Source organism: Amborella trichopoda, chromosome 5, assembly GCF_054954075.1.
Source record: "Amborella trichopoda isolate Santa Cruz 75 chromosome 5, AtrichopodaSantaCruz75HAP2 v2.0, whole genome shotgun sequence".
Taxonomy (NCBI): domain Eukaryota; kingdom Viridiplantae; phylum Streptophyta; class Magnoliopsida; order Amborellales; family Amborellaceae; genus Amborella; species Amborella trichopoda.
In genome coordinates this window covers 38,733,526-38,753,933 of record NC_142340.1, presented here as the reverse complement: position 1 = coordinate 38,753,933, position 20,408 = coordinate 38,733,526, and the positions used below count along the sequence as shown (strand labels likewise).

The 20,408-nt window shown below is 32.3% G+C and overlaps 3 protein-coding genes across 3 annotated transcripts; 1 reads left to right on the top strand and 2 right to left on the bottom strand.

Moving 5' to 3' along the window:
* Positions 1 to 693: 693 nt before the first annotated feature.
* LOC18432990 (17.1 kDa class II heat shock protein) lies at positions 694 to 1,719 on the bottom strand. The gene has a single exon (XM_006843088.4). The coding sequence runs from the start codon at positions 1,361 to 1,363 to the stop codon at positions 911 to 913; it is 453 nt and encodes a 150-aa protein (XP_006843151.1). The 5' UTR covers positions 1,364 to 1,719; the 3' UTR covers positions 694 to 910.
* A 3,977-nt stretch (positions 1,720 to 5,696) lies between these two features.
* LOC18432985 (17.3 kDa class II heat shock protein) lies at positions 5,697 to 6,599 on the top strand. The gene has a single exon (XM_006843087.4). The coding sequence runs from the start codon at positions 6,008 to 6,010 to the stop codon at positions 6,350 to 6,352; it is 345 nt and encodes a 114-aa protein (XP_006843150.3). The 5' UTR covers positions 5,697 to 6,007; the 3' UTR covers positions 6,353 to 6,599.
* An 11,643-nt stretch (positions 6,600 to 18,242) lies between these two features.
* LOC18432984 (17.1 kDa class II heat shock protein) lies at positions 18,243 to 19,340 on the bottom strand. The gene has a single exon (XM_006843086.4). The coding sequence runs from the start codon at positions 19,042 to 19,044 to the stop codon at positions 18,454 to 18,456; it is 591 nt and encodes a 196-aa protein (XP_006843149.3). The 5' UTR covers positions 19,045 to 19,340; the 3' UTR covers positions 18,243 to 18,453.
* Between the last annotated feature and the right edge of the window lie 1,068 nt (positions 19,341 to 20,408).

The following is a 20,408-nucleotide window of genomic DNA, read 5'->3' as shown; positions in this document are numbered from 1 at the left end:
ATTAATTTTCAACTTCATTTGAATGTAGTTTAATCAATAGTTATAGAAAAAAGTTTATATCAATGCAACCTTAAAATGTAAAATTAAAGATGCACCTCAAAAATCGATCAAAAAAGGTTGTTTTGATGTTGAAAAACCATGTAATTGCTCATGTCGAGATGATTGAATATAAAAGAAATAAATAAACAATTGATTCCCAAAAATAGTGCAATATCCAATACATTATCTAGACCATCCATTTTCAAATATGAGATTTTCATATGTTTATAAATTTACTTGATTTAACGATTTTTCAAATTTAAAATTTTATAATTGGAGTTAAAAATAGTTTTTAAAATAATCCAAAGAATTATTTTCCACCCAAATTATTATAATATGATAGAATTTGAAAGTCTGCCTTAATTGGATTGTTTAAGGTTGCAACCTTCTAGAAACTATACTATACTTTTTATACTTTAATAGATTTTTTTATATATATATTTTAAATTTTTCAACATTTTTTTTTGACCACCCAAATTTACTCAATTAGAATAGTTGAATTGATCGGTTTACCCCGCTTCGAGGGTCATGTCTGTTCCGATTCGATTTTATGATCAATTCAAACCCGATCTTCCCCTCCGATCCCGCTTTTGAACACCGGAATAAAAGCGTCCATGGAAACCAGAAAACAAAGAAGAGAACAGAGTCGTCATGTCCACAAATCATTCTCATACTCTATATATCTTTAATACCATAACCAGAAACCTATATCCACCTTTATGTACCATCCAAGCTGAAATCAAAAGCACCCAGCCATAAAAAAAGAACATCAATTTCACAGATATATTCTCAGGCGCACCATGAAAGCACACAGTAAGAGCTTTAAGAGAAAAGAAACCAAAGTACTTAAAAGACCACTCTCTCTCTAAACTCAAGCAACCTTGACCTCAATGGTCTTGCGCTTCTTGGGCTGAGGAGGAGGCGGCTTCTGAACAGTGACAGTAAGAACCCCATCTTGGCAAGCAGCTGAAATGGCCTCCACATTCGCATTCTCAGGCAAATTGAACTTCCTCGTGAATTTCCCAACCCATCTCTCCATTCTCACATATTTGGCCTCCGGATCTTCTTTCTCCTCGCTCTTTCTCTCCCCACTGATGCTGAGAATCCTGTCGTCTTCGACCTGAATCTTGATATCGCCGGATTTGCGGCCGGGCACGTCGATCATGAAGACATACGAATTGGTGTACTCTTTGATATCGGCCGGTGTCGAGGCCATGGCTTTGGTGTCTCGAACATAGGTTCGAGTGGGTGCGTTCAGGAGCTTCTCGATATCATCTGGTTGGTTCAACAGGTGGTGGATAGTTGAGAGAAAAGGTTGCTCCATTACAAAGTCCACTCTCTCTCTAAGATTTTGGGAAATGTTGACAATGAATCGTTTCTTTCTCTAAAAATTGTGAGTAAAATTCCACTTTTCCGACCTCTGATGAGAGACAAAGTGGGGGGGTGCAGGTGTTTATATAGCAAGGATGGGAAAATGTTGTGGAAGGGACACAGAGTTTTCGAGAAGCTTTTTAAAGGATCCGACCTCACGAGAAAGCCCCACTTTCCTTTTCTCTTATGCGCTCTCTCTCTTTACTTTTCTTCTCTCTTTTTCCTTTTTTTTTTTTTTTTGTTCTCTTTTTTCGGCACGGGTAAGTCCGATATGCCATAATAATATTTCGGCTGTTTGACGAGAGCTATAGAGCGATGTTTTAAACCATCAAAATACAACGCACAATCAAATAATGTCGAAAAATATAATTTTAATACTGAAAATATTTGTGATAGTCTTATAATGTATGTTTATATCTAATTATAAAAATTTAAAGCTTCAAAAATAGTGTTGATTGAGCAGATATATGAAAATCTTCAATATTGACAGTCCAAAAATATGTTATAAAATACACTATTTTTAAGACTTGAAATTCATTTTTTTTTCATGTTTATGCATCTTAATGTAGAGATGATCAATTTGAGGATATCTGATAATCAAAACAACCTCTTCTAGTTAACATTTTGATGTGGGCTCTAATTTGATTGTTTAGAGCCTCAGCCCTATATAAACATTTTCTCAAATGTCCCTCGAATATTCTTCCCCCCCCCATAATGATGTTATAATAGATACATGTGAGGATCAATAATTAATGAAAAATTATTAAAAAGCTAAAATCTAATAGTAATGATCCTATAGGAACCTGGAAGGTGTGAGACCCCCGATCACGTAGATCTCAAAACTCCCATCTCAAAATAAAAAGTCAATTGCCTTAATGCTTTGTTCTTTTTTTTCTCTCTCGTTAAATTTATAACAAGTACAACAAGAGCCATACTTTCTATGAGTTTCTCTCTCTCAAGCAATGTGAACGGTCCTCTCTCTTCCCTCACTAGTCTCTCACCCCACGGCCACCCTTTACTCTTTTTTTCTATGCTTCGGCTCCCCTGCACCTCTCTTACCCTCACGTCCTTCGTCTTCTCTTTCCCTCACCGATTTCCTGCACCTCTCTCTCAGCCCATTTGAATAAGCTACTGGACAACCACCTCAAGAGAGACCACCTCCCCAGCCACGATCAAGGTACAATGTTCTCTCACTAGCATAATATTAAGGTTTAGGGTGGTTTTACATATTTGAATGTTGGGGCTTTATTAAATTAGATATTTTAAACTCAAAACATTGGCTAGGTAGGACTAGGGTTTAAGGTGGTTTTACAGGTTTGCATGTTGTTTTTTTAAAAAAAAAACTGAGAGATTTAAAAAATATGTGGGTCTGTAGGGTTTAGGATACTTTCTAAAACTAGGTTTCAGAGGTTTAAATTTGGGGCTTTTTTAAATCAACGATTTTAAAAAACTATGATGCTCTGTATAGAAAGAATGAAATTGTTGTTCATAGCTGCAAAACCCTTTGAAAATGTGCTTTATTGCCAAATTTACCTGAGATATCGAGTTATTTTTCTTCTTTCAAATAGTGTTGTTCAAGACTAGATTTTTGCAGCTTATTCTCAGATTTTGTTGAATAAATTTTTTTCTCAATTTTAAAAATCTTGGTTTATTCTCAGTTTAATTGGAATTGTTGAATAATGTTATTCATTTTTTTTCATTTACGATAATTTTTCTTTCATCACAACCTTTATTGTATTTCTTATTCATACATGAAACAAATATCTTAAGTCTTTAATAATGGTTTGAGTTTGTATTACCAATAATGTTTTTTTTTTTTTTCCTTTTTTAGATAATAAAACTATTGATGTATTTAGCTTTTGTAGTTCTGATGAAATTGACGTGTTTAATCCCCTCAATTGTATAAAACATTCCACTGTCGTTTTGTCTAAACTCATTGTGAAACTTGAATGCTGGAGCATTAACTGTCTTTGAAATCCTAGACTTGGCAATACCAAGAAGGCTTCCAAATCCTAGACTAGGGAAGAGACATTTAGAGAGGAGCTTATCAATCAGGGAGATTCCACAGTCCCTTGATACTTAATATGGGCATCTAAGCATTTTAAAAAAAATAAAATTAAGCATTATTGTACTTTGCTTGTATCACTTGTAACCATCTATGAAACAATACACACGTTCTCTTGAGAATCAATGACGTTCGGAGTTAAAGTGACTCCAGTCTCAATTCTAACAATGTTTGGATTAGAAACCATGTTTGAAAAACTTTTAAGGATTGGAGGGAGGATTTGTTCACAGCAAGAACATGAAAAAGAGTGTGGAAGGATTAATTTCCTGATAAGTGGTAACAAAAACCAAACGTCTGGAACGTCCTCCAAGAATGAACCTACTAATGTAACAACCCAAGGTATTTATAAAAAAAAAAAACATTTTTATGCATCACTAGCCATAGTTATATACGCCAAAATTAGCGTATTACGAGTAGTGATCTTCCCCTTATTGCTGCCAGAGTAATTGTGCACTAACCTATAGTCACACTAGATGCAAAACCATCCTGGAAGTAAGCACTATTTGAGGCATTCATTTCCGGCACTATTTGAGGTACTACTTACATTATTTGGGGATTGGCTTGAGTAGACTTTTTATTCATCATTATAAATCAAGCTCGTCGACTATTTAATAAATAGGAATCAGTCATTGAGTTAAGAATTACATCAGCTATAAGTAGAGGATCAAAATTGAAGTATACTTTTCTGGTGAGTAAAACCTATTTCTTTTTTAACTTAATAAAAGAACAATTTGTTTCTTTTGAGAGCAGTTGTCAGATTTATTCAACAAAATTTGAGAATAAGCTGCAAAAATCTAGTCTTGAACCAAATCATTTGAAAGAAGAAAAACAACTAGATATCTCAGACTAATTTGGCAATAAAGCACATTTTTAGAGCGTTTTGCAGCTATGAGCAACAATTTCATTCTATACAGAGCATCACAGTTTTTAAAATGGTTGATTTAAGAAAGCCCCAACATTTAAACTTCTAAAACCTAGTTTTAAAAAGCACCTTAAACCCTACAGAACCACATATTTTTTTAAATATCTCATTTTTTAAAAAAAAAACAACATTCAAATCTGCAACACCACCCTAAACCCTAATCCTACAAAGCCAATGGTATGAGTTTAAAATTTCTAATTTAAAAAAGCCCCAACATTCAAATCTGTAAAACCACCCTAATATTATGCTAGGGAAAGAAGATTGTACATTGGTCGTGGTCGGGGAGGTGGTCTCTCTTGAGGTGGTTGTCGTGTAGCTTATTCAAATGGGCTGAGAGAGAGGTGCAGGAAAGCCGTGAGAGATAGAGAAGAGGGAGGACGTGACGGTGAGAGAGGTGCAGGGGAGCGGGAGCATAGAGGAAAAGAGTAGAAGGAGGCCATGAAGGTGAGAGAGGTGCAGGGGAGTGGGAGCATAGAGGAAAAGAGTAGAGGGCGGCCGTGAGGGTGAGAGACCAATGAGGGAGGAGAGAAGGCCATCCATATTGCTTGAGAGAGAGAGAAACTCGGAGGAAGTAGTGCTCTTGTTGTACTTGTTGTCATAAATTAAGCAGAGAGAGAAGCAAAACATAAAGACATTGATTTTTTATTTTGAGATGGGAGTCTTGAGATCTACGGTGATCTATGGGGCCTCACACCACTATTACTCTTTGCCAAAAGATATCTTCCTCCCGCGGGAGTAAAATGCTACGTTGGGGTCGTGGTGGTAACACTATTTGTTCCCAAGTTAAGATCTAGGTTTTCATTTTCATCTAGTGCATTCAAAACCATCAATAATTTTAAAAAATGGGAAGGGGCTGACATCCCTGTTGAATTATACAAAAAAATACTCAAAAAGTTTTGAAATTTAACGGTGATTATCCAATTTTTAGATGGTGAGATCTAAGCGTTACAAAAAATCAAATTTTATATTTTTTAAAAAAAATAGTCATCTAGTAATCTTTAAGTAATTTCTAAAATTTAAGATTGAAAAAATTACTCCCAAATGAATCTTCTTACCAAGGAATACAAATAATCGATGCTTCCGAAAGAGTATATAATTCATGCGAAACAAAAACAAAAACAAAAAAAAAAAAAAAAAAAAAAGTAAAAAGTGAGGATTCTATAAAACCTTGACCATTTTCTACATTATTACGGGCAAAAAAAACGAGGTACCGGTGCTTACACGTGGCGGTAAGGAGAAAAGAAGAGGAGAGAGACGCGAAGAAAAGTATTGAGAGAGCGCAGAAGAGAGAAGAAAAGTGGAGGTTTCTGGTAAGCTCGGGACGCTATCCGAAGCTCCTCGAAAACTCTCTCTCCACTGGAGAACCTTCTCCCACCCATGCTATATAAACACCTCCACCCCCTCTTTCTCTCTCATCACAGATCAAACAAGCACAATTTCTATTGCCTTGCCTGTTCACAACCCACGTTTCCCAAAACCTTAGAGAGAGAATGAACCTGGTAATGGAGCAACCTCTTCTCTCAACCATCCACCACCTGTTGAACCTACCAGATGGTATGGAGAAGGTTCTGAACGCACCCACTTGAACCTATGTTCAAGACACCAAAGCCATGGCCGCAACACCGGCCGACATTAAAGAGTACCCCAATTCGTATGTCTTCATAATCGACATGCCCGGCGTCAAATCTGGCGATATCAAGGTTCAGATCGAAGAGGACAGGGTTCTCAGCATCAGTGGGGAGAGAAAGAGGGAGGAGAAAGAAGATCCAGAGGCGAAATATGTGAGAATGGAGAGAAGGGTTGGGAAATTCATGAGGAAATTCAATTTGCCTGAGAATGCGAATGTGGAGGCCATTTCAGCTGCTTGCCAAGATGGGGTTCTTACTGTCACTGTTCAGAAGCTGCCTCCTCCTCAGCCCAAGAAGCCCAAGACCATTGAGGTCAAGGTTACTTGAGTTTAGAGAGAGATAGAGGAGGTTAGAGAGAGATTATTCTGTTCTCTAAATGCTTTACTGTGCGATATGATGTGGGCATGAAAACGTATTGGTGTTTTTCCTTTTCTTTTTTTTTATTATTGTTATTATTTTTATTTTTATTTTTATTTGCCTGTTTGCTTTTGATTTCAGCTTGGATGGCATATAAAGTGGATGTAAGTTTTTGGTAATAGTACGAAGGAAATAAAGCATGAGGATCGTTTGTGGATACGAGTGTTTTTTTATTTATTTAAATTATCACTAATTTATCTTAAATTTTAAGAAAATCCCAAAAAAAATAAATACTCAACTTTTTAAAACCTCACCTACGTCATTTTTTATTTTTTATTTTTTATTTTTTATTTTTTAACAAAAATATTTTTTACGATAGTCTTTATTGTAATATATTTTAAATATATTAAATATCGTAAATAATATTACAGCAATTTAATTATCGTAATACATAATATAATTTTTTAAGTCATCAGTAGTATGATAATGCTTTTGAAATGCTCCAAATTGAAACCAACATCAGGGCTATCCCTCTCTTCCCCCTCTCGCGAAAATCTGAAATCAAAAATTAAAGGGCACATTTATTTTTTATTTTTTTTTGTATATTTTATACAAATTACTACCACCATGTGGGTATTTTATTTCTTGCATAGAAATAAAATGGTTCTACAAATTCTAAGTATATTGCATAGAAATAAAATGATTCTACAAGTTCTTAGAGGAAGATAAACTCGAAGCAGATTCCTAGAGAGAGAAAGAAAGGAACTCAACCATGTGAGAGAGAAAGAAAAGGAACTCAACCATGTGAGTATTTTGCCAAGGATTGGTCTCAAACTCAGATCTGTGCTTTCAACAGTTGTTTATCAATAGCTATTGAGGCTCTCGAATGAGGGAAAACTAGTTGTTTATCAAAAGCAATTGAGGTTCTCGAATGAGGGAAAACTTGTGCATTCAGCAGGCAAAATAATGAACTGTGTAACTGTGGCTGCATATAGGATCGGGGAATTCCCATATTGGTATCGCCAAACATTGACCACAAGCCTCAAAATTTGCATGGCATTAGCAATTCTCTTGAATTCAGTAGGACTCGCAACAATTTCTGCTTTGGTTGTGATTGTACTCACCGTGCTTTGTAACTCTCCTTTAACATAACTGTAGCATAAGTTTCAGACCAAGCTTATGATGGCATAAGATAAGAGGCTGAAAGTTGTTAACATGAAGGTGCTCAAGCTTTATGCGTGGGAGACCCATTTCAGATTGGTCATGAGACCCATTTCAGATTGGTCATTGAAGCCTCATGGATAGTTGAATCGATATCGGCATATCAGATGAGGAGAGCTTATAATAGTTTTCTCTTTTGATCGTCTCCTGTTTTGATTTCTGCTTTTGATCTTCTCCTGTTTTGATTTCTGTGGCTACCTTTCGCACATGCTATATGCTTCGAGTTCATCTCTACCTTAGTGATGTTTTTACGTTTGTTGCAACTCTTCGCCTTTTTCAGGACCCTATACGAATGATTCCTAAAGTTATTGGTATTTTTATCTAGGAATTTGTAGAACTATTTTTATTCTTTAAAAATTTGCAGAACCATTTTTTTTTCTGAAAAAAAAAAAAAAAAACCTTTTCAAAGCATAGTACTAAAAATACTGTAAAGAATATATTATGTAATGCATAGTTAAAGTACGGTAATGTTTTTGTGGTATTCGAAGTACCACAATATATCTTCACACTATTATTGTAGTTTTTACCGCAATATATTCAAAATGTTTTACGGTAGAAAGATTATTGTAAAGGGTATTTTTGTTCAAAATAACCGCAAAAATTGACAAAAAAAAGGAGTGGGCGAGGTTTTGAGATATTAGCAATAATTTTTTTTTTTTTTTTGGCCTTTTGTTTTTTTGGAATAATTTAGTGAAATATACACCCTATTTCTTTTCTCAAATAGTTTGGTTTTCTCAAAAACAGAAATAATATTTATTATTCTTTTTTCTTTCCCATCCATCTTGAGTTTTAATTGAGACATCGTTTTTTATATCCATCTTAGATATGGACGTTTGATGCACGAGGGGACTCACAAATCTCGCTGAGTCGGATGACGCAAAATAACGGCTGTCCTTATTAGTGGTACTTTAAAATGACCCGTGAGTATTTTTGACAGGACAATGGTTTGATAGGGCTGCACCCCTATCTAAACAGGTAAAGCGTCACCACATAATTCAAAAACTACAACCCAAGCATTGAAAACTTTACATTGATCATCTTGGCTGAATATTTAGTTGTGAAAAAAAAAAAGATTTTAAGCTCTAAAAATTGTGTATATTGTAACAAATTATATAGACCGTCTATTTCATCCAAAAATTAAGCGTTCATAGGTCAACAAGATCTGCACTCTTTTTTTAATTTCAAATTCTTTTATTGGAGTTGGACATTGATTTCGATCGATCATGGAGATTTTGGTTCTCGAAATTGCTTTTTAGACGAGGATTTGAGATGAAGCTTTATTTTGTTTTCATAAAACCTAGGCCCTATTAAAACTTCATCCTTTTTGAAATAAACACTGCAAAAATTAGACAGTCTATTTCATTTCAAGACCTCTTTTAGTATGTATAATGTGCAAAATTTGTCACAATACTATTTTACCAATTTTCAATCCTAAAAATCTGGCATCAAATCTATTATAACATATGGGAAAGGTTTCTATACTTTCCCTATAGCATAGAAGATCTATGCTTCTCCTACCATCTAACCATCCAATTTTGATCAAAAGAGTTATTCACTGTTTGATTTTAGATCCGACATCGCAAAGTATTATATTTTTAATGTTGTTTATATAAATTGTATGAATATGAAATTTGATACGTGACGTCTTCTCATTGGGACGTACCTATAAAAAAATATTAAAAGTAATTTTTCAATAAAATATAATTATCAAAATATTTTTTTTTATATCTTTCGTTAGTGCAAGTTTAATAGAGGATTGGACGTCCAAAATTTGGTGTCAAAATAGTTTATAAAAAAATTAAAAATAAAATAGTGGAGAGACTAGACATTGTGATTGGAACAATTTTAGCCCTCCATTCAGAATGAACGGTTGGATAAGGGAAAATATATAAGTTTTATGTTGTATGGGAAGCGTAAAACGCTTGCTCATAACATATAAGGCACCACTTAGGTTTGCACATGCTAAATATCTCACACATCTAATATTCATGAGCAATGATCTAATGCAACGGTTGTAGTATAGTATAATGCAACGACACTTCTAGCAAAACCATGTTTGTGGTATCTGTATGATCCTAAATTTTGTACACACACTCTCTTCATCTCAACAATCAATTCTCCCCAAGAAAAAAGTTCAATTTGAACCCTAGATATGATCAAAATGAGTCGCCTCAAAAAATGAATCTAGACCATTCATTTTGTGAATTTCAAGATCTTAGCCTTTATAAACTTAAATTTTTTTTTCCTTTTGTAACATTGTTTATCTAATGATAATAAAGCCATCCAAAAAAATTGAAAATGAAAAAATCCTTCTAAAAACTAAATCTAAACATCTCACCAAAATGAACAACCTATGCTAATTAGGTTAAAAATATACTTTTTAGGTTGTGTTTTCAAATTTTTCTTTTTTATAATTGTTCATTAAAGTTAAAAAAGTGCATATTTCAAAATTTGGATTAAACAAATGACCATAAGATAATTTTTTATGATTGTTACATCTTATTACTATACAACGGTTTCATGAAATCATTGCTCTATATTCATATATGTTAGGTCAACATGGTAGACAAAATGATTTCCTGCTCTTGCAAGAGTAAATTGCACATTTACCTCCTCCTGCAAAAACCTGGCTGAGAGAACATACACCCACCTGAGAGTCCACAAAAGTTTTCAATGGTTGCGTGTTCATATTATAATTTTTAATGGGATAAAGTTTCTATGAGGCCTAGGCTTTATGAAAACAAAATAAACCCTCACGTCAAATCCCCATCCAAAAAGCACTTTCGGTAATGGAAATGTCTATGATGGCCATAAAATCAATTCCCAACACCGATAATGAAATTCGAAACTCAAAAAATAATATAGATCTTGATGATCTATGAATACTTATCTTTAGGGTGAAATAGATGATCTAGATAATTTGTTGAAATAAGATGGTTAAAGGTTTTGTAATGCTTGACTTGGGATTTTACATGACTTATGAGACAAGGCTTTACTTGTTTTAATAGAGCTGCAGCGCTATCAAACCATTTTCCTTCATAATATACTGTATATTTTTGTGAAGAAGATAGGTAGTAACATTATATTATTTTTTATACCCGTTTTACTTCACCGATTTTTTTCACTGCTGGTGCGGTTTGTAGGGAGCCTAGGCTCTAAACAATCAAATTAGAGCATACCTTCAAATAGTGGCGAAAAATGTGGTTTCAATATTGGAAATCTTTATGATAGCCTTAAAATATATTTTTATATTTATTTATAAAGTTTAAAGCTTAAAAAATAGTGTAGATCGACATATCTATGAAAACTTGAAAATCTTGACATTAACGGTCCAAAAATGTGTTACAAAATACACTATTTCCAAAACTTGCAATCCATTTTTTTCTCATATCCATATATCTTGATGTCGAGATGATCAATTTGAAGATATTTGAACATCAAAACAACCTCATTCTAATAAAACTTTGGAGGTAGGCTCAAATATGATTGTTTAGAACCTCGGCTCTATATAAACTTTTCCCATAGATAAATATACATCTATATATTTGAGGCTCGTTTATTTCCGCTCCTTTTTTACTGTGTTACTTTTGTCTTTTACTTTATTGGAAAATCCCCTCTTAAATTTTACATACCAAGTTATATCTCCATCGGTTGGTTTTTTTGTTTTTGTTTTGTTTTTTGACTATTACAATTAATGAAGCAATTTTACATGCCTACCAACCATCCAAACCAACTCCAAACTTGAGATGGATTTTTCCACTAAGTCATGAACCTCTTTAAATATTATATATAAAAAGATCCTCCTAAACAAGAGTGGTTTGCATAAGGCTGAGGTTCTAAGCAATCAAAATAAAGAGCACCTTCAAATAATATTATTTCAGTGCTGAAAATATTTGACATGGTCTAAAAATTTATTTTTATATTTAATTATAAAATTTAAAGCTTAAAAAATAATGTAGATTGAACATATATATAAATATTTTTTAATCTTGAAAATTGACGGTCCACAAAATACATTACATAATATAATATTTTTAATATTAAAATACATTTTTTCTCAATCCATACATCTTAAAGTTGAGATGATCGATTTAAGAGCTTTTAGATATCAAAAACTACTTCTTAAGTACTTTACGGCTTCACCCTAATATAATTTTTTTTCAAATTAAAAATTTGCACTCAATTGAGCTTTACAATTTGCCCATCAGATTGTTTGTCACAGTTCTACCAAAAGATTGGGCCCAGATTCAAAATTGTTTATAACCAAAATTGCAACAAGAAAAGAAAACGCGAAGAAAAAAAATCCAAAATCTTATAAAAAAGGAAATAAATAATAAAATATCTAAGCCCATAGTCATAATATACCACCTCGATAAAGTGGGTAATTTGAAATTCGGCAATCTTCATCCAAAATCAGCAATCCAGATAGGAATTGGTGGAGACTATTTTGAACCTGGACAATTTCCAATTCAAATCACCAACCCAAATAGAAATCCATCATGAACTTAGATTGTATGGGTCCGACCCATTTTCCGGCTAAATTTTCTTTCTTGACTTTTCTAATGTTTTTTGTAAACCGCCTCTAAGCCCTAACCCCATAGAAAGAATCGATCTTAAAGAGGGATGCAGATAGATGGTCCATCTAAAAACAATTGAAACTAACAGTCCAAATGATTTTTTAATAGAATTATTATTTTTAATTTTTAAAATTTAAAATTATTATTTTTAATTTTTAAAATTTATTTATTTATTCCATGTTAGAGATCGCATGTCCTTAAAAATTAAGGCCAAAATCCATTCCAAAAATAAATTTGTAAAAGGTGACTCATTTCTACATACTCGTAGAAACCATGTCTTTTAATTTTGTTTCATTTATTTTGTGTTTCTTAGATCATCGATACAGCATTGTTATAAAGATCGGGCGATCTAAACGTTACCAGCTGGTTAGCTCGAAACTGGCTTCTGGTTTTGTGTAGTTTGATGATCGACCGATATTTAAAAAAACTTAAAAAATGCATATAAATTTTTGCTCAGTTTTGATGATTGTCCGATATTTAAAAATAAATAATAAAAAGTATATAAATTATCAAAAATAAAAAATTTAGTTTATAATGTATTTTTTTAATACTCTTTACATTATGGTAACAATTAAAAATTGTTTTTGTCATCTTTAATTAAAAAATCGATTCGTTAAAATCTAATTTTGTTAATTAATTTTCAACGTTGTTTAAACGTGTTTTGTTTTAATCATTATTTATAGAAAAAAAATTTATATAAAGTTGCAACTTTACAATGCACCTCAAAAATCCATCAAAAAAAGATTCTTTTGATGTTGAAAAATCCTCTAATTGATCATCTCAATGTCGAGATGAATAAATGATGATGATGATGATGATGATGAAGATAATAATAATAATAATAATAAAAATTTTGAGTCCCAAAAATAATGCAACATCCAACACATTATCTAAACCGTCCATTTTCAAATATGAGATTTTCAAATGTTTATAGATTTACTTGATTTTACCTATTTTTAAAATTAAATTTTTTTATTTAAAAAAAGGATGGTCGAGTGGCCCATTCCACTCCTTGGGCTGCCACGAAGCATCTTCCATCTCATGACTTAGTGAGTGAGCCGTGAACTTCTTTCATAACCTTGCTTCAAATGAGGCTAGAAACTCCCCTGATGTTGGACCAAGCAAAGAAATGGTTTTTCCTGTCAAAACTTATGAAAATAATCCATAATATCGAAGGGGTAGGTTCTATAGAGAGGGGAGAGTGGACCATCTACTTTCTATTTGAAAGACTCCGAAAATGATCCATATCATTTCACCCCTTACTTCATTGTAAAAATAAATTAAAACCTAGCTTTACTTGTATTATTTTCTTCATTATTTTTAATTGTTTTTTTCTTCTTGTTTTTTTGTTTCCATACCGTTAATGTTATCAATACTGTTTTTTCCATATAGATTATATGCGTAATAAAACCTGGTATTACTATTGTTTTTTTTTTCATTTTTTTTTATTTTTTTTATACGAGTCTTGTATATTTTTGATCAATCAATTAAAAAAGAGTTGCATGGTGGCTTAAGGCCCAAATATAGAGAAATACAGTTTTTTAACATCCATATGGATTATGTACTCAATATTTTTTCTTCTTTTTTCTTTACTTGATTTTGTATTCAATGGTGTGCAAATGTTTATGTATTTTTGGTAAAACAATGAACAACAATAATATAATACTCCTATATTTTGGAAACTTTATAAATTAGATTCTTAAGAAATTTTTAGCAATTTTTAAAATTTTCTAAGGCCAGATCAGCTTGAACCGGCCAATCCACCGATATGAACAGTGATATGTTGAACTAGGCCAATTTTTAGGATGGACAATCTAGGTCACCGATCCATTTTTTAAAACATTAATTTACACATCCTAGATGACATGTGAGCTATCTATTGGAAAATCGCTTTACGGATCTGATTTTTTATATCAAAATATAGAAAAGACTACAAATAGACCATTTACTTTTAGATTACAATCACTCTTGTTTATTATATTTTATATCGGGCAATTGTAAGCAATGTAGTCATATTCGCTTTAGAGTCTTCTTCAGTTTGGTAAGATAAATGAAGCAATTTAGTGCATCGGCCGATTCGGGGGAAGTCTTCTTACTTTTTAATCTAGTATAAATAAATTATATCTGTATATACAAAATATATACAAATAAATTTTTTTTTTAAATACATTTACATAGGTACTTCTTTGCTAGCCGAAACAGACCCAAAGCAAACTCGAAGCATATGCGACGCAAACCTGAAGTGGTCCGAATTTAACCGAAGTAGCCCGAAGCGGTCCGAATCTAACCAAAGCAATAGCACCAAGCTTCACTTCTTTTTTATTTATGCCTAAAATCTGAAGGCTTCGGCCTCTTTTGACACTTTACAAACTAGGAAATAATGAGAAAAAAAAAAAAAAAACTAGCTAGAGATAAATATTAATTAATTGAAGAAGTAAAGGAGACTTACCCCTGGGAAATCGATACATGGAGTTTCGGGCTTAGATCAAGATGTTCTTCTTATTTGCAGCACCATCTCCTTTCTTATGCTTATGCTTACTAGAATCAGTAGATCTGAAGTTTTCTTTAGTTTTTTTATATATATATGGGCAGTGATTTCATACAACGTTTGTATCATAGTGTAATGCAACAACGTTTCTAGAAAACTATGTTTGTGGTATTTGTATGACCTTATATATGGGCAGTGAATTCATGCAACGTTTATATCATAGAATAATGCAATGACGCTTCTAAAAACCATGTTTGTGGTATTTGTATGACCCTATATATGGGCAGTGATTTCATACAACGTTTATATCATAATAGAATGCAACGATGCTTCTAGAAAACTATGTTTGTGGTATTTGTATGACCCTATATATGGGCAGTGATTTCATGCAACGTTTATATCATAGTATAATGCAACGACGTTGCTAGAAAACCATGTTTGTGATATTTGTATGACCCTAATTTTTTCACACACACTGTTTTCATCTCAATAATCAATCCCCAAAAAAAAAAAAGTTCAATTTGAACCCTAGATATAGTCAAAATGAGTCTCATCTAAAAACGAATCTAGGTCATTCATTTTGTGAATTTCAAGATATTAGCCTTTAGAAACTCAAAATCATTTTTTTTTTTAAAAAAAATGTTCATCTAATGATAATAAAGCCACCCAAAAAAATTGAAAATGAAAAAAATCCTTTTAAAGCCTAGATCTAAGCATCTCACCAAAATAAATATATATGAGAAGGTAAGGTTTTGATTGTTAATATATAGATATTATTATAATTACCTGATTGATAAATCATAAATCGTTGTATGCAGGCATACTTGCAAATATATCCTATCAATTTTTCCATAAGTTATATTTAAAAAATAGAAGCGTGTACAAGAAACTCCCTTAAAAATGAGAAAAAAAATGAGAAGCTAAGGTTATGATAGGAATTGAACATAGTTTTATTACTAAGCATCTTGATTGCTTCGGTGTATATTAATAGTTTTATTACTAAGTATCTTGATTGCTTCGGTGTATTAATGAAGGCTTCCAAAACAAAATAAGAATAAATTATACAACACAACCAAGACCAAGATGGTGATGATCCGAATTTATCAATTTTTATCTCATCACATTATTTTTCACCCAACCCAAAAAAATATGGTGTCATGGTCACACATCTTTCAATTTTTCTTTCTCATTTGCTATTGAATCCGATCAAGTCTCTCAAGGTCTTTGTGCCATAGAAGTTGTAGGGCATGGATTAAGACGTGGTTAGGTAGTGGAAGGGGTTGTTGCATTTGATCGGCGGCCTCTAGCTACCCTCGGCGCAGGCAAAAGCCCTACAAATTGAGCATCACCATCAGTAACAACTCCTGCATCCAATGCGGTCGATGCATCTACGTTATCCTTGAGGTGGTCTTCGTTAGGGTTAGGGTTAGGGTGAGCATCCCGTGTTTAGATCACTGATACAACATTGTAAAAAAAACCGGACATTCTAACAGCTAAGCATCGGATCGGAATCGACCGGTATTTAAAAAAAATGTATATAAATTCTCAAAAATAAAAAATTTGGTTTGTAATATATTTTTTAATATCCTTTACATTATAATAATAGGTAACAATTATTTTTGTTATTAATAGTCACTTTATTTAAAAAATCAATTCCTTAAAATTTATTTTTTCATTAATTTTCACAATGTGTTTTAATCTTTATTTATAGGAAAAAATTTATATAAGATTGCAATCTTAAAATGTAGAATTAAAGGTGCACCTAAAAAATCCATTGGAAAATGTTGTTTTGATGTTGAAAGACCCTATGATTGACCATCTCAACATCGAGATGAACGAATATAAACAACAACAACAAAAAAAAAATTGAGTCCCAAAAATAATATATCTTCCAACACATTATCTAAACTATCCATTTTCAAATATGGGATTTTCATATGTATATAGATCTACTTGATTTTAACTATTTTTAAAATTTAAAATTTTATAATTAGAGTTGAAAATAGATTTTAAGATAATCTTAAGAATTTTTTACACTCAAATTATATGTTATGATAGAATTTGAAAGTACGTTTTAATTGAATTGTTAAAATTTGCAACCTTGTAGAAACCACATCCTTTAATAAGGAAAAAGTTTATATAAAGTTGCAACTTTAAAATGTAGAATTACAAATGCGCTTAAAAAATCTATCAAAACGGTTGTTTTAATTATGAAAAACCATCCAATTGATCATCTTGACATTGAAATGTATGAATATGAAAAAAAAAAAAATTTGAATATGTATCTTACAACACATCATCTAGACTGTATCTTACAACACATCATCTAGACTGTCTATTTTCAAGATTTTCATATGTTTATAGATCTAGTTGATTTTAACCTTTTTTTAGAATTTGAAAATTTCTAATTAGATATGAAAATAAATTTTAACATAATCTTAAAAATATTTTAAAACAAAATTATATGTTATGATAAAATTTTAAAGTGCGCTTTAATTGGATTGTTTAAGGTTACAACCTTATAGAAACTGTACCTTTCTAGTAAATTTATTTTTGTATACTTTTTTATTTTTTTGACTATCCAAGATTTTCTCAATTACAACAGTTGAATTAACCGATTTGCCAGTTAGATCAATTAAACCACTTCCAAAGTCATAACCAGTTAACCGTTCTAGTACGATTTTACGAACACTACGATCAAACCCAATCTTCCCCTCCGATCGAGCTTTTGAACTTTGGAATAAAAGCCTACATGGAAACCAAAAAAACAAAGAAGAGAACAAAGTCCTCGTGTCCACAAACCAATTCTCATTATTTCATATTTATTTAAGAGGAAATATCCTATATATAGATTTGAACCTTTTGATCAGTTTAAACTTATTTTTTAACCTAAATAAATATGAGAAAGACTTGTTTTTTTTTTCATTAATATATCTCAAACTTTTTTTTTTCTCTCTCCTCTTATGTATCTCTAAATACCTCTCTTTCCTCCCGAAAATTTCTCACTTCTCTAAAACCCTTCTCTCTCTTTAAAAAATTAAAAAAATAATATTTATTTAAATTTGTTTGACCTAAATAAACATATTTAAATTAATTCACGGCTTAAAAAAAAAAAAATCTACAATTTTTGTCTTAAAATATCTTTTAAAACTTTAAATTTATTATAAAATAAAACTCAAAAATATAAAATATTGACATATTTTTCATTTTTTTTAATACCATACGAAACTTGAGAAAGCTGTCTATGTCCCCCTGCAACCTAAAAATTCTATCCTCTCAAAATACTTTTGAAAATTTAAATAGTATTTTAGTCATTATATTTTATCAAAAAATTATTTTTATATTTTATTATATATATTTTGGTCATTATATTTTATCAAAAAATTAATTTTAATATTTTATTATATATACGGAAAAAATACACCTATCAAATTTCATATCTAAAATATTTATATTAAAAAATTAAAAATAAAAAACTTTGAAACGTCGGATAATAAATCGGATAATAAATCAAACGGTAGGTAGCTTTCTTCGTAAAAAAAAAATACGGCTGGATGGTACGGGGCCGATGGAATGGGAAAAAACTTATATCAACCTTTATGTACCATCCAAGCTGAAATCAAAAGCACCCAGCCGAAAAACAAAAAACACAATCAATTTGACAGATACATTCTCAGGCCCACCATGAAAGCACAGACTAAGAACTTTAAGAGAACAGAAACCAAAGCACTTAAAAGACCACTCTCTCTCTAAACTCAAGCAACCCACCCACTCTCTCTCTAAAGTCAAGCAACCTTGACCTCAATGGTCTTGCGCTTCTTGGGCTCAGGAGGAGGCACCTTCTGAACAGTCACAGTAAGAACCCCATCTTGGCAAGCAGCTGAAATGGCCTCCACATTCGCATTCTCAGGCAAATTGAACTTCCTCATGAATTTCCCAACCCTTCTCTCCATTCTCACATGTTTGGCCTCTGGATCTTCTTTCTCTTCCCTCTTTCTCTCCCCACTGATGCTGAGAACCCTGTCGTCTTCGACCTGAACCTTGATATTGCCGGATTTGAGGCCGGGCATGTCGATTATGAAGACATACGAATTGGGGTACTCTTTGATATCGGCCGGTGTCGAGGCCATGGCTTTGGTGTCTCGAACATAGGTTCGAGTGGGTGCGTTCGGGAGCTTCTCCATGTCATCTGGTTGGTTCAACAGGTGGTGGATGGTTGAGAAAAGAGGTTGCTCCATTACAAGGTCCATTCTCTCTCTAAGATTTTGGGAATGTTGACAATGAATCGTTTCTCTCTCTAAAAATCGTGAGTGAAATTCACCTTTTCCGACCTCTGATGAGAAAGAAAGTGTGGGGTGCAGGTGTTTATATAACATGGATGGGAGAAGGTTCTGGAATGGAGAGAGTATTTTTGAGGAGCTTCTGAAAGGATCCCCGACCTTGCCAGAAACCCCCAATTTTCTTCTCTCTCTTATGCGCTTTCTCTCTCTACTTTTCTTCGCTCTTATTCGCTTCTTTCTCTTTCTGCCAGTTTGTATAGGGCCGAGGTTCTAAACAATCAAAATAAAACGGACCTCCAAATAGTATCAAGAAAGGTGGTTTCAATATTGAAAATATTTGTGATAGTCTTAAAATGTATTTTTATTTTTAATTATAAAATTTAAAGCTTTAAAAATAGTGTAGATTGAACAGATATATGAAAATCTTGAAAATTGACGGTCCACAAATGCGTAACAAAATGTATTATTTTTAGAACTTGAAATTCATTTTTTTCCATGGTCATGCCTCTTGATGTCGAGATGATCAATTTGAGGATATTTGAAAATCAAAACAACCCCTTTTAGTGAAAATTTTGAGGTGGGCTCTAGTTTGATTGTTTAGAGCCTCGGCTCTATATAAACTTTTTCTTAATATCTAACCTTGAGGAAAAAATTTATTTGAATGAGTGTTTTAATTTGGAAATTGGCCAATTATAGATGTAGGGATCATATTGTATATCAACTTTTTGAGGTAAAATAGTTATGTTAGGATTTTTTTTTTAATTTAAAATTTTGGATGCATATTAGTGTTATTAGATGATTATTATAAATAAATAAATAAAAGAACATTTAAATTTTGAGTTTTGAACATCTATATTATTCACTCCAAAAATCAGTTCGTGTGCGATCTTAGTATGATATTTTTTTTTGGGGCATGCAGAGAATGAAAGTTTTGAAGTCTTCTTTTCATTTAAGTTGGTTGTTGGATTCTAGAAATGAGTGTGTATACTATGCTCCCTTGACGAGTCACAAGACCACCTTGGAAGGAATTTTGTCTGCTTTAAATTTAGGGAACACTCTAAGAATTAATAGATGATTATTCTCAAAAAAGTTTTAAAAATAAGTTTTTTAACACTTAGATTTCACCATCTAAAAATTAGATGGTCCATATTCAATCTCGAAAACTTTTTTTTTTTTTGTGCATATGCATAGGGGGTACAATTAGGAAATATTGTTTCGAGGCCAATCAATAGGTTGAAGGTGTTACAACCCTGAAATTTGGTGCTCTAAGATTAATTCTATGTGAGTTATACCCGAGGGAGTAAATGGACATTCTACCCCTGCGGGAGTAGAATATCTTTTAGCTCTAGAAATTACGTCCCCAAATTTAGAATCTACAGGGTACTCTCAGCATGATTTTTTTCCTGAGGGATTAAATGGGCAGCATACTCCCAAGGGAGCATGAAATCTAGCTAGACCCA

What these genes read in the sequence shown, in the direction of transcription:
- LOC18432990 (XM_006843088.4), bottom strand. Translation starts at nt 1,363, where the DNA reads ATGGAGCAACCTTTTCTCTCAACTATCCACCACCTGTTGAACCAACCA.
- LOC18432985 (XM_006843087.4), top strand. Translation starts at nt 6,008, where the DNA reads ATGGCCGCAACACCGGCCGACATTAAAGAGTACCCCAATTCGTATGTC.
- LOC18432984 (XM_006843086.4), bottom strand. Translation starts at nt 19,044, where the DNA reads ATGTTATATAAACACCTGCACCCCACACTTTCTTTCTCATCAGAGGTC.